Genomic DNA, 13,852 nt, shown 5'->3' on the forward strand with positions numbered 1-13,852 from the left:
TCAACTCATTATCAGGGAATCAGTGCCTCTTCAGACAGCGTCTCTTCTGCATCTCAATCTTCAGTCTTTACACCTCACAGCTTGGTACCTCTTGGGCTAACACCGCTTGGATCCTTTTTTAGGCTGTTATGCGGTATGGAAAGTTTTTAATAAACATAAACATCTCTCTCATCCTGTCATACTTATCTTAGAAGCCTGAAGAAAGCCGTCTATGCAGCAAAGTTACCAACAGAAATGGACACGGTTTTCCACTTGATGTATTCTTCATCTTATTATATCTTTAGGAAATACTTAAGAGACTTTGCTGTTCTCTAAAGAGTTTAATGGTATTGGGAGACCAGAATGTGCAGGCATTGAGGTGTACGCAGGCAAGAATCTGAACCTAATCAAAGTGTATGGTTATGGGACTTGAGGGACCTGCGGACTGAGGCAGGATGGAGCTGGGAAAGGTATTCAGAGTGTCACAAGTCTCAAAACTCTGCCTCTTTGAACTCGGACGTAACTGTGACTGTAAGCAGGTTTACACCGCAGGATAGTGGGGGGGGGGGGTACAATTTAAAAAAGAAAAGAGTACAATTAAGGTTAAAAACAAGAGGGCAGTGAGAGAAATCACATTCAGAGTTGAATGGGATCAATGTAGAAGTCGTCAAGGGTGGACCCGGACATCATTTAAAGAGAAAGCTTTTAAGGTTTATGAAATTTATCTAAATTTTGCTCAGACCTTAAATGTGAAGGTAACGAGTTCCAAATTGTAGGGGCTATAGTTGTGACTGAAGAAGCCCTACCAGTACCAGTGATTTTTAAAGATGGGACGTGAAGAAGGTGCTAAGATGCTGACATTAAGGTCTTCAAAGGATCATGAGGGATGAGGAGCTTATGAATGAAGGCAGGTTCTTTGGTGTTCATGGTTTTAAAGGAAATTAAAGCAATTTTATATGTAATTCGACGAAGAATTGGTGCACTCCTTAGCAAGGGGGTAATGTGGTCAAATTTCTTCTTGTTCATATAGTTTTTAGGGCATTGTAAACGTCTGATGTCTTTTTGACAGACGCCTTTATAGAAGGAGTTACAATAGTCGAGCTTGGAAATAATAAAGGAATGAATTTGAATGTTAAGAGACTGAGGGTCAAGAATGTTTGCTAAGGATCTGATCATTCTGAGCTTGAAAAAATAGTTCTTAACAGCATTAATCTGAATGACCAAATTGTACACACATAAATTCATAATCTGTTTGTCTATGCATTATGTACGCCAACCTTGTAACCCATTCTGAGCTCGTTGGGGGAGGAGGACAGGATATAAAACTTAACGAACCAAAGAAATGTGTACATGAAGGTCACATGCACATGCTTGATCTCATGCAGTTTTATGAAAGCCATTTTCCATAGGTAGAACTTGCATTAAATGTAGAAAATGCAGTATTAAACTACTGTCTGGTCTGGATTCAGTAAATGGCACCGGAAAATATCAGTGTTCTATAAAGGGCCCTCCAGGATGAGCTGAAACGCTGGTCTTGCATCCGTGATATTCCATAGCACTGCACACACATTGCTGGAGGGTCCCGGACCCTTCCACGCCCCTTTGCACTTATTTGCAAAAAACACTTGGGTCCTGATTCTCTATAGCAGGGGTGTCCAACCTGTGTTCCGAGGGCCGCATGTGGCCCCGTGAAGTATTTTGTGTGGCCCTGGTTGAGGGCGATGCAGTATTTTTCTCTGCTGCCCCCGGGTGTTTACTGTCTTGCCGGCTCCCTCCTCTGTCTTGCTGCAGCGTTTGCGCGGCCCCAGAAACATTTTTGTCAGTCAATGCGGCCCAGGGAAGCCAAAAGGTTGGACACCCCTGCTCTATAGTATGACCAAAGTGGCAGATGCAACTTAATTGTTTAACAAATTAGTTCTGATAATTGGCACTAGCTTTGTAAGCGCGTTTTATGAAGTGGTATGCCTGAATTCTAGTGCACTAATCTCAGATGAGGGCATGTGCAGGTCATGGGTGTTTCTAAAAATAAGGCTAACTCTTGTAGAATACGCCCTATTCACGCACAACTTAGGCTCAGGTATTTAGGCCTGGTTTTCATTGGCCTAATGGGTGTGCCTAAATGTTAGTCACAAGTATGGGCACTAAGAATGATTGTGCCTAACTGTGCCTAACTTTGGTGCTTTCTAAAATCGCGCTAAGCACCGTCCTTTTCGGCACCAATTTTTAAACATAGAACATGATGGCAGAAAAGGGCCACGGCCCATCTAGCCATCATGTTCTATGTTTAAAAATTGGTGCTGATCACCCGGTGTTGCTCGAATATTTATATATCTCAGTCTTCCGGTATCAGATCGATTTTTACATGTCACCCCCTTCCCACCCCAAGTATTTTTTCCCCGGATAGTAAGCCATATGTATACCAAGTTTGGTTGAAATCTCTCTGTGCGTTTATGAATTAGACAGTAATATCTGTCATTTTCAATCATTTTTACGGCTCATAGATGAAACCGTGCGAGACAATTGCGCACGGACAAACCCGCCCAGACAATTCCACTCAGGTCATCAGCGCACTGGATTTCAACACTATTGTAAAGCACTGTGAGGGTGTATAGGGGGGAACCCCCCACTTTAGTTAGAAATGTTGGCGCTTCCGTTGGGGGGTGGGGTGTGGGGTAAACCCCCCATTACAGAGGAAACAGCCTTTTTCCCAGTTTTCTAAGTAAAGTGTGTGTGGGGGATCCTCCCCACTCCCTTCCCCCCTTGGAGCGCTTTAAAATAGTGTTGAAATCCAGCGCGCTGACGACCTGCGCGCGAATGTCTGAGTGGGTTTGATGCGCGCAATTGTCTCGTGTGCTTTTGACTGGACACCAATTTTTACATGTCACCCCCTTCCCACCCCCACAGTATTTTTCCCCAGACAGTTAGTCATATGTGTACTAAGTTTGGTTGCAATCTCTCCATGTATTTCAGAGTTATGCTGGAACATACACACACACAGATACATCCGATCATGTAGAACAGTGTTTTTCAATCTTTTTACACCTATGGACCGGCAGAAATAAAAGAATTATTTTGTGGACTGGCATCGGTCCGCAGACCGGCGGTTGAAGAACACTGGGCTCAGTCGTGGGCCAGACCCTGCCCATCTCTACCCAGTCTCCACCCCAGACCCTGCCCCCATAGTCCTAATTGTAACACTATTTTTTCCATTCATTTTTCATATATACACACAATATCATCTTATTAATAACGCATCGATCGCACCGCAGACCGTCAGTTAAAGAACACAGTTTTGGGCCTGATGCACATGCCGGCCCTGTGGACCGGCAGGAAATTTCTGTGGACCGGCATCGGTCCATGAACTGGTGGTTGAAGAACACTGATGTAGAATATGGCACTTAGGCACTATTCTATAACTGAGTGTATAAGTGTATTTGCATGCCGATCTGCTATTTCAGTTCCGTTTTGGCACCTTGCATCTATTAGAATGTGTTTCTGCACGGAAAGTTAGCTGCCTAATTAGTTGCTAATAGGGCAATTTCTAGAATTCCCCTGTCTATAAATATAAAGTTTTCTTTTCCACTAAAACAGTAAGAATCAGCTGGTGTTGGTTATTTCATGTGAGTTTGGTATTTTTTTCTGTTGATAGAATATCAAATTTGAAGAGACAAGAAGAATTCCTGGAACCATGAGAAAATGGAGACAGTAGTAACACGTGTCTAAACTTTGTTGGGGGGGGGAGGGCAGACGATGGGGGCTTGCAGCAAGTGTGAGCGTCATGTGGCAGAGAATGGCGGTGTAAGATGGTCAGTTTGCCTAATGTACTTTTGTCTTTCTACTTTTCTAGAAAATACTGCCATGGGTAGGTCTGCGCAAAATCAACATTTCGTACTGGGGCTGGGAAGACATGTCTGCCTTCACCAACACAACCCTACAGTGGCTTCCTGGCGAGCCCAATGATTCCGGATTCTGCGCCTATTTAGAGAGGTCGGAGGTGGCAGGTCTAAAGGCCAATCCATGCACGGCCATGGCCGATGGCCTTGTTTGTGAAAAACCAGTAGGTAAGGCACACCTAACTCTCTATTTTAAGTTTAATTTTCTGAGATGAGGCATCTGGGTTTTTTTCATTTGCTTCTTTTGTATTTTTTGTTTTTATCCTTCTCTTTTTAATCTCATTTGCTTTTAACTGATATGTGATAAGTGGAAGGAGAATGAGTAGGTTTTCAGTGGCGCACACGTGCATGTTCTTCTCTTTTTAATTGAACACTGGATGTCTTGCCACCATCTGAAGCTAAACATGTCCAAGACTGAGCTGCTCCTCTTTCCTTTTAAACCAGTGGCCTCAACCCCTTTGCAGAGCCACATTTTGGATTTGTAGGTACTTGGAGGGCCTCAGCAAAAATAGTTAATGTCTTATTAAAGAAATGACAATTTTGCATGAGGTAAAACTCATTATAGTCTATAAATCTTTCCTTTTGGCTCTTAATAATAATATTGTTATTTATAGCTAAAGGGCATATGATCAAGAAACTGTTTTATTTTACTTTTGTGATTATGATAAACTTACCGAGGGCCTCAAAATAGTACCTGGCTGGCCACATGTGGCCCCCGGGCTGCTCTAAACCCTCCACTCACCTCCCTCCATTCTCCGCCTCTGTAAATAATACTCCTCTGCTCGCAACCTTGGAGTTGCCTTCAACTGTGACCTCTCATTTTCTGCGCACATCCAACAAATTGCTAAAGCCTATTGCTTCTGTCTCTACAACATCACCAAAATTTGTCCCTTCCACTCTAAGCACACTACCCTTGTCCACTCTCTCACAACTTCACGCTTAGACTACTGCAATTTACTTCTTGTTGAACCACCTCTTCCCCCTGCAATTGGTGCAAAACTCAGATGTACAACTTATCTACTGCTAACCTCACTACACTCACCTCGCCCCTCTCCTCAAACCACTTCACTGGCTCTCTATCCACCTCTGCATACAGCTCAAACTCCTTTTACTAACCTACAAGAGTGTTCTTGCCGCAGCCCCTCGGTATCTCTCCTCATATACCTCCCTGCGAACTCCGTTCCTCAGATAAGCTGCTCTTAGCTGTACCCTTCTCCTCCACTGCCAATTCCAGACTTTGATCCTTTCATCTAGCTGCTCCGTATGCCTGGAATAAACTACCTGAGTTCATCCATCATGCCCCTTCCCTTGTTTAAAAGCAGATTGAAAATCCACCTTTTTGATATAACTTTCAATCCATAATCTTACTCCCCTCTGCTCACTTCCCTAGCCATCAGATAAAAAATCCCTGCCTAACTGTATCCCCCACCCTGGCATCCTGTTTGTCTGTCTTATCTGTTTTTGTAAGCTCTTTCAAGCAGGGACTCTGTACAGTGCTGCGTATGACTAGTAGCGTTTTAGAAATAATAGTAGTAGCATCCACTTGTATGTAATTTTTCCTTAAGCGTATAAAGCAAATGGAATATGTAAATATTCTGACTATTTAAAATTATGCAATTTCAAAACTAGTTTGGGACACACCTAGCTAGTTTAAGTATCAGTTTATCCCCAGTGAATATGCATAGAGAGATCTCTCCTACATTTTACAGATACCCTGAAAATCTTACTGGCTTGATGTGTCCTGAAGATTGGGTTGGGAATGTGTAATTAAACTGTGGAATGCATTGCTGGAGAATGTGGTGGAATCAAGTTAGCTTAGCAGGGTTTTAAAAAAGTTTGGACATTATTGAGATGGCTTGGGGACATCCACTGCTTATTCCTATGATAAGCAGCATAAAATCTGTTTTATTCTTTGTAATCTTGCCAAATAATTTTCAGCTGGGTTGTCCACTGTTGGAAACAGTCTGTCTGTCCCATTATGCAATTCTTATGTTAACTACTGGATTGTGCTATATACATATTAGAAACATAGAAAGATGACGGCAGATAAGGGCTACATCCCATCAAGTCTGCCCACACCATTTACCCACCCTCTTAAGTCTACTGACCCCCTAAAGTATAATTGTAATTATAGAAACATAGAAAACATAGAACATAGAAGATGACGGCAGAAAAGGGCTACAGCCCATCAAGTCTGCCCACTCTGCTTACCCACCCCCTGTCTATGCCCTAATGACCCAATTTCCTTATCTTGACCCTCGTAGGGATCCCACATGGGTATCCCATTTATTCTTAAAGTCTGGCACGCTGTCTGCCTCGATCACCTGCACTGGAAGCTTGTTCCAATGATCAACCACTCTCTCTGTGAAGAAATACTTTCTGGTGTCGCCATGAAATTTTCCGCCCCTGAGTTTGAGCGGGTGCCCTCTTGTGGCCGAGGGTCCCTTGAGAAAGAAAATATCATCTTCCACTTCGACACGTCCCGTGAGGTACTTAAATGTTTCGATCATGTCTCCCCTCTCCCTACGTTCCTCAAGAGTGTAGAGCTGCAATTTGTTCAGTCTCTCTTCGTACGAGAGACCCTTGAGCCCCGAGATCATCCTGGTGGCCGTCCGTTGAACCGATTCAATTCTGCGCACATCTTTACTGTAATGTGGCCTCCAGAATTGCACACAGTACTTCAGATGAGGTCTCACCATGGCCCTGTACAACGGCATTATGACTTCAGGCTTTCGGCTGACGAAACTTCTATTGATACAACCCAATATCTGCCTTGCCTTAGATGAAGCCTTCTCCACTTGATTGGCAGTTTTCATGTCTGCACTGATGATTACTCCTAAATCTCGTTCTGCTGAAGTCCTAGTTAAAGTTTCTCCGTTCAAGAAGTACGTCCTGCATGGATTTCCGCTTCCGAGGTGCATGACCTTACATTTCTTAGCATTGAAGCCTAGCTGCCAGGTTGAGGACCAACTTTCCAATGTAAGCAGATCCTGCGCCATATAATTCTGTAAACTGCATTCACTTACTATATTACATAGTTTGGCGTCATCGGCGAATAGTGTTATTTTACCTTGAAGCCCTTGAGTCAGATCCCCTATGAATATGTTGAAAAGGAGTGGACCCAGGACCGAGCCCTGCGGCACTCCACTGGTCACCTCTGATGTTTTAGAGAGGGTACCATTAACCACCACCCTCTGAAGTCTGCCACTCAGCCAATCATTGACCCATGCAGTTAGTGTCTCTCCTAACCCCATCGATTCCATCTTGCTTAGCAGCCTGCGGTGTGGGACACTGTCAACAGCTTTACTGAAGTCCAGGTACATGACGTCCAAAGACTCTCCCAAGTCCAACTTTCTTGTTACCCAGTCAAAGAAGCTGATGAGATTGGATTGGCAGGACCTACCCTTGGTGAATCCACGCTAACTGGGATCCCGAAGATTCCCTTCATTCAAGATCGTGTCCAATTTGCTTTTAATTAGTGTTTCCATGAGTTTGCACACTATTGATGTGAGACTCACCGGTCTATAATTCGCAGCCTCTGCCCTGCAACCCTTTTTATGCAGAGGAACGACATTAGCTAATTTCCAGTCCAGGGGAACTTTCCCCTTACTTAGGGAGAGATTGAATAGCTCAGCCAACGGTTTCGCCAGGACATCGCTCAATTCTCTGAGCACTCTTGGGTGCAAATTGTCTGGTCCCATGGCTTTGTTCACCTTGAGTCTTGCCAGTTCACTGTAAATTTCACCTGGTGTCACTCTACTGACCTGCTCATTCAAGTCAATACCCTAGTGACCCTATCCCTTGGCATGACCCTCGTAGGGATCCCACATAGGTATCCCATTTGTTCTTGAAGTCTGGGATGCTGCGTACCTCGACCACCTGCATTGGAAGCTTGTTCCAATGCTCAATCACTCTCTCAGTGAAGAAGTACTTCCTGGCGTCTCCACGAAACTTCCCTCCCCTGAGTTTGAGCAGATGTCCTCTTGTGGTCGAGGGTCCCTTGAGAAGAAAGACACCATCTTTCACCTTGACCCGTCCTGTGATGTATTTAAATGTCTCAATCATGTCTCCCCTCTCCCTACGCTCTTCGAGAGTGTAGAGCTGCAATTTGCTCAGTCTTTCTTCGTACGGGAGACCCTTTAGCCCCGAGACCATCCTGGTGGCCATCCGCTGAACTGATTCAATTCTGAGCACATCCTTACGGTAATGTGGCCTCCAGAATTGCACACAGTATTCCAGATGAGGTCTCACCATGGCTTTGTACAATGGCATTATGACTTACATAGATTTTTATGGACCCCTACGAGATTACAAAAATTAGATAGTAGTAGATCTAATAGATGCTGGCATTGTAAGATAAAAGTGGGGACATTAGACCATTTACTATTCTTTTGTCCCTGCATTAATTCCTTTTGGAAATTAATTTGGCCCCAAATTAATAATTTATTAGAAAATCATGTTGGACTATCATATGATACAATATTATTTGGAACAGCAATGAGAACACAAAGTCCGATTTCTGCTGATAATAATAAACTTTAATTAATTTTAACAGGGGTAGCCATACAGCATATTACTCAGAACTGGAAGGATTACACTAAATTGAATTACACTTTTTGGTGGAATTCAATTTGTCATATATATAAAATGGAAAAAGTACTGGCATTACAACAAGGTTATATTAACAAATTTAATAAAATATGGAGACCATTGACAATTTATTCCACTGATCAGATATAATAACACATGTATAGAACATATAGAAGGGGTAGGGAGGGAAAACTATTGTAATATTAATATGATATAAATTCTGAAAAAGGGTTTATTTAATTCACATTGTAAGAAAATTTAATGATAATTTCAAGTGTTTTTTTGTATAATTGAATGTATTACATGTATTTCACTTGATGTAAGAATTTTAAAAAAAAAGAATAAAAAATATTTATACAAAAAAAAAAAATGACTTCAGGCTTCCTGTTGACGAAGCTTCTCTTGATACAACCTATCATCTGCCGTGCTTTAGATGAAGCCTTCTCCACTTGAGTGGCTGCTTTCATGTCAGCACTGATGATTACTCCTAAGTCTCGTTCTGCCGTAGTCCTGGTTAAAGTTTCTCCATTCAGGGTGTAAGTTCTGCAAGGATTTCCATTACCGAGATGCATGACCTTACATTTCTTGGCGTTGAAGCCCAGCTGCCAGATCGAGGACCAATTTTCTAAAGTACGCAGGTCTTGCTCCATAGCATCCTGTATATTATAGCCGTTTACTATATTGCATAATTTGGCGTCATCAGCGAATAAGGTTACCTTGCCTTGAAGCCCTTGAGTCAGATCCCCAATGAATATGTTGAAGAGGAGTGGGCCCAGGACTGAACCCTGTGGCACTCCGCTAGTCTCCTCCGACATTTTAGAGAGGGTACCGTTAACCACCACCCTCTGAAGTCTGCCACTAAGCCAATCTTTAACCCATGCAGTTAGAGTCTCTCCTAATCCCATCGATGTGGGACGCTGTCAAACGCTTTGCTGAAGTCCAGGTACACGACATCCAAGGACTCTCCTGAGTCCAGTCTTCTTGTTACCCAGTCAAAGAAGCTGATAAGATTGGACTGGCATGACCTACCCTTGGTGAATCCATGTTGACTGGGATCCCGGAGATTTCCCTCGTTCAGGATCGTATCTAATTTATACTTAATTAGTGTTTCCATGAGTTTACACACTATTGAGGTGAGGCTTACCGGTCTATAGTTCGCAGCCTCAGCCTTGCAACCCTTTTTATGTAGAGGAACGACGTTGGCTGTTTTCCAGTCTAACGGAACTTTCCCCGTACTTAGTGAGAGATTGAAGAGCACTGCCAACGGTTCCGCCAGAACATCTCTCAATTCTCTGAGTACTCTTGGGTGTAAATTGTCCGGTCCCATGGCCTTGTTTACCTTTAGCCATGCCAGTTCGTTGTAGACGTCCCCAGGTGTGAACTCAAAATTCTGAAACGGGTCATCCACGTCTTGTTTTACCTTCAACTGTGGTCCGTGTCCCGGTGCTTCGCAGGTGAAGACTGAGCAGAAATATTCATTTAGTAGTTCTGCTTTTTCTGAGTCCGCCACCGTGTAGTTCCCGTCCGGTTGTCTAAGGCGTACTATACCGTCTGTATTCCTTTTCCTATCACTGATATACCTAAAGAAGGATTTGTCCCCTTTTTTAATGTTCTTTGCCAGAGTTTCTTCCACTCGAAGTTTGGCCTCCCTAACTGCTGTTTTGACCGCTGCAGATCTGGTCTTATATTCTACTTTAGTTTCTCTTCTCTGCGTACGTTTGTAGGAAAGAAATGCTTTTTTCTTCTCCTTAATGAGGTGCGAGATCTCTTCAGTGAACCATTGGGGTTTGTTGTTTCTATGCCGTTTATCTACTGATTTTATGTAGTGATTAGTTTCTTCGTGTATGGATGATTTCAGGTGCGACCACATAGTTTCCACATTGCCGGTCTCTGCTTGGTCCTGCAGCGTCTGATGAACGAAATCTCCCATGCGTGCGACGTCGGTGCCCCGGAATTTGAGCACCTTTGTTTTTGTAATTGATTTAGGGGATCCTTTCCCAAGGTTGAACCATACCATGTTATGGTTGCTGGAGGCTAGCGTATCTCCTACCGAGACCTCTGAGACGCTTTCCCCGTTGGTGAGTACCAGGTCTAGGATCGCCTGGGCCCTAGTGGGCTCCGTTACCATCTGTCTGAGATGTACTCCTTTTATGGAGGTCAAAAGCCTCCTGTTGCTGCTGGTTGTTGCTGAAAATGTGTTCCAGTCTGCATCAGGCATGTTGAAGTCCCCTAGCAGTACAGTGTCGCCCCGTAGAGTTATATTCTCTATGTCTTCAATTAATTCTGCGTCCATGTCTTCCGGTTGTCTTGGAGGTCTGTATACCACACCAAGATACAGGCATTTTTTGCCACCTCTTGCCAGTTATTAGTAACTGATGTGTTCATTTGTGCAATGTAAATGCTATATTTGTTCATTTGTAGGGTTCAGCTGTCAATAGATGTCTTTGGGCAATACTAGGAAACATCAATGTTGCCTAAATTTGTTTCGCTATTTTAATAATCAATTCTAGACTGACAACAGTTTCTTTAACATTATTTTGTGGAATCAGCCAGGTTCTAAAGAATGAATATGAGGGATCTTCAAAAAGTTTCCACCTTAATTTTCAACACTATTTATTAAATATCTCAAAAGCAAATGACATCACTTTTCAACATCACCCTGTTTGCGATACATTTGTCCCAGCATCCTACTGACTTCTTAATGCCATCAGAAAAGAATGTTTTTGGTTGAGTGCAAAAATATGAAAAGTGCGGAAACATTTTGAAGAACCCTCCTATCTGTTCACCCTCACTCAAGAAATAATAACAGTCTACCACATACTGTCCAAAAAATGGCCCCAAACTGGGGGTCTTGGTTTATATTTGAGTCTTCCCCTTCCATTGCAGAGAATGCAGAAATATTTCATGGTAAAGCATGTATTTCAAGTTCAAGTTTCAAGTTTATTAGCTTTTTAATATACCGACCATCAACAAATATCTGGCCGGTTAACAATAAAATTTTAAAAGAGTAAGAGAGAAGAAAAATAAAATAATAGGTATTTAAAAATAAATAAAGTGAACATTAATGACATTAACTAGACAAACTTGAGAGTGAGGGTGAAAGGGAAAGGAGGGGAAAAGTTACATATTTGAGAAGAAAAGGAGAAAGTGGGAATGGGATAAAACGTATAGGGTAGGGTCGCTTTGTTAAAGCGGTTGGTTGCTTAAAAGAGAAAAAGAAATAATAAAAATTTAAGAAAAGGAAAACAGAAGGTAAGTCTAAACACGGCCGAATGCGTCACGAAATAAAAAAGTCTTTAGGCTTATCTTGAATTTGTCTAGATGTTGTTCATCGCGATGTTGCTGTGGCAGAGAATTCCATAACGTTTCTTTCGCTTTGAATCATATCTCAAAGTCCACAGCTTAAAAGTTGTTCCAAAACACACAGGCCCCCTTTTATCAAGCTGTGATAGGGCTAGATTCACTAAACCTTCCAATCCTGTACCGACGATCACAAAACCAGTTTTACTGGTTTTGCCATCGTTCCCCGACCCAATTCACTAAACTGCTTTACTATCAATCTCCCATCCGATCTGATCATCCCATGCAAATGAGCAAAATAGCCAAGTTATTGATTCACTAGCAATTGCTTGGCTATTTTGCATCAGTTTTTACTATTATAAATCCCGACAGATCTGCCTGGTTTAAAAAAAAAAAATTTTAATGGTACTGATATTTTGCATGTATTTACAAATGCAAATATCAGCCCAATTAAAAATATTTTTTTAAAAAAAACCCTCCTCAACACCGCCCTCCACCACTTGAAGATTATGGAAAGAGAGATGCCCACTCCCTTCTGCCATCGGCACTCCCCCCGGCTGATCCCCCCTCCAACTTGATATGGCAGGGGGGACGCCAACTCTCTCGTGCCACCTGCCTGCAGATCGCCACCATCAAACTAATGGCAGGAGGGATGCCAACTCCCTCCTGCCGTCGGAACCCCTCCACCCCCCTGGCCTGGCCCCCCATAACTTAAAAAAGTTGGGAGCAGGAGAGGTGCTCAGTCCCTCCTGCTCCAGGCCTCATCCGATGGTGAATGTGGGTCTTAGGCCCAGGTGCATCATGTGATGCATAAGAAGGAGCCTAAGGCCCTGATTGGCTCAAGTGCCTTGGGCGCCTCCCTTGGGAGAGGCCTGAAACACCTGAGCCAATCAGGGACTTCCTTAGGCAAGATTCAAAACAGCTAAAAAAACAACTGATGGGTGACAATCACCAAAAGACCTGATTGTGATGATGATTAATTTATGTAATTTATTATGGGCACCTGCACACAGTTGTCAAGATAATTAAAGGCTAATGACCTGTATTGAATGCTCTATTTATGTGATAGAACTACCAGCCGTTGAGATAGGCATATTTAACCCATGTTATGTAGAGTCTCCTATTTCTTTTTTCACCAGATTTCTTTCTGTATTACATTCACCTAGCCTTCAATTCTTTTCTGCCCTTCTAACTTTCTAGTTTCACTTCAGTTTCAGTCAGTATCGTTAAGGTTTCAACCTTATTAAGTGTATTATTATTTATTTTTATAATTTTATTCTTTATTACTTGTGCACTTTTAATAGATGTTAATTTGTTTATAAATGTCTAACAATATGCTTAGTTATACAGTAAAACCTTGGTTTACGAGCATGCTTGAAATCCAAAACATACACATATCAAAGCAAATTTCCCCATAAGAAATAATGGAAACTCAAGACGATTCGTTCCACAACCCCAAATCTTTAATACAAAATACTATGGGGCTCATAATCGAAAGAGAAAAACGTCCAAAAACCGGCTTAAGTTGGCACTTGGACCTACATTTCTCAAAAACGTCCAAGTGCCAATAATAATGGGTCTTGGATGTATTTCTAAACGACCTAGGCCTTGATAGTGCCGCTGAATGACCAAAGCTAAATAGGGCGTTTCGGAAGGAGTGTCTTGGGCGGGACGTGGGCCGGCTTAGACTTAATAATAATAATAATAATAATAATAACTTTATTCTTATATACCGCCAACAATCTTGCGACTTCTAGGCGGTTTACAATAAAGAGAAATTGTACAGACAGCGAATTACAGAGTATAGCAGTGTACATCTGATTATAACAACATTAATCGTGATAACAACAGTTCATATGCTGCAGGGCCATGCGGCTTACAAAGAATTAGAAAAATTCCATAAATTGAATGGAGTATTCATAGTTAGTGATTAGGGGTTAACAGTTTACAAGTTCGGTTTTGGGATGGTGTTACGAAGGGGGGCTATTGTCCTGGTTCGTTCCCTAAGTATTTCGAGAACAGGTAAGTTTTTAGGTGTTTCCTAAATTCTCCGTATTTGTTTGTGTGTGTAATTAATTTTTCTAGGTCTT

The 13,852-nt window shown here is 42.3% G+C and overlaps 1 protein-coding gene and 1 long non-coding RNA gene across 2 annotated transcripts in view; one reads left to right on the forward strand and one right to left on the reverse strand.

Annotated features, from left to right (window-relative positions):
- Positions 1-13,852, forward strand: part of ATRNL1 (attractin like 1) — a 1,517,170-nt gene that overhangs the window by 587,155 nt on the left and 916,163 nt on the right. Inside the window, exon 16 of the mRNA XM_033941321.1 lies at positions 3,827-4,040. Within this exon, the coding sequence (XP_033797212.1) occupies positions 3,827-4,040 (214 nt within the window). The remainder of the gene's footprint in view (positions 1-3,826; positions 4,041-13,852) is intronic.
- LOC117359124 overlaps positions 1-13,852 on the reverse strand; it is a 138,365-nt gene that overhangs the window by 76,665 nt on the left and 47,848 nt on the right. The window lies entirely within an intron of this gene.

This window comes from Geotrypetes seraphini, chromosome 4 (genome assembly GCF_902459505.1).
Source record: "Geotrypetes seraphini chromosome 4, aGeoSer1.1, whole genome shotgun sequence".
NCBI lineage: Eukaryota > Metazoa > Chordata > Amphibia > Gymnophiona > Dermophiidae > Geotrypetes > Geotrypetes seraphini.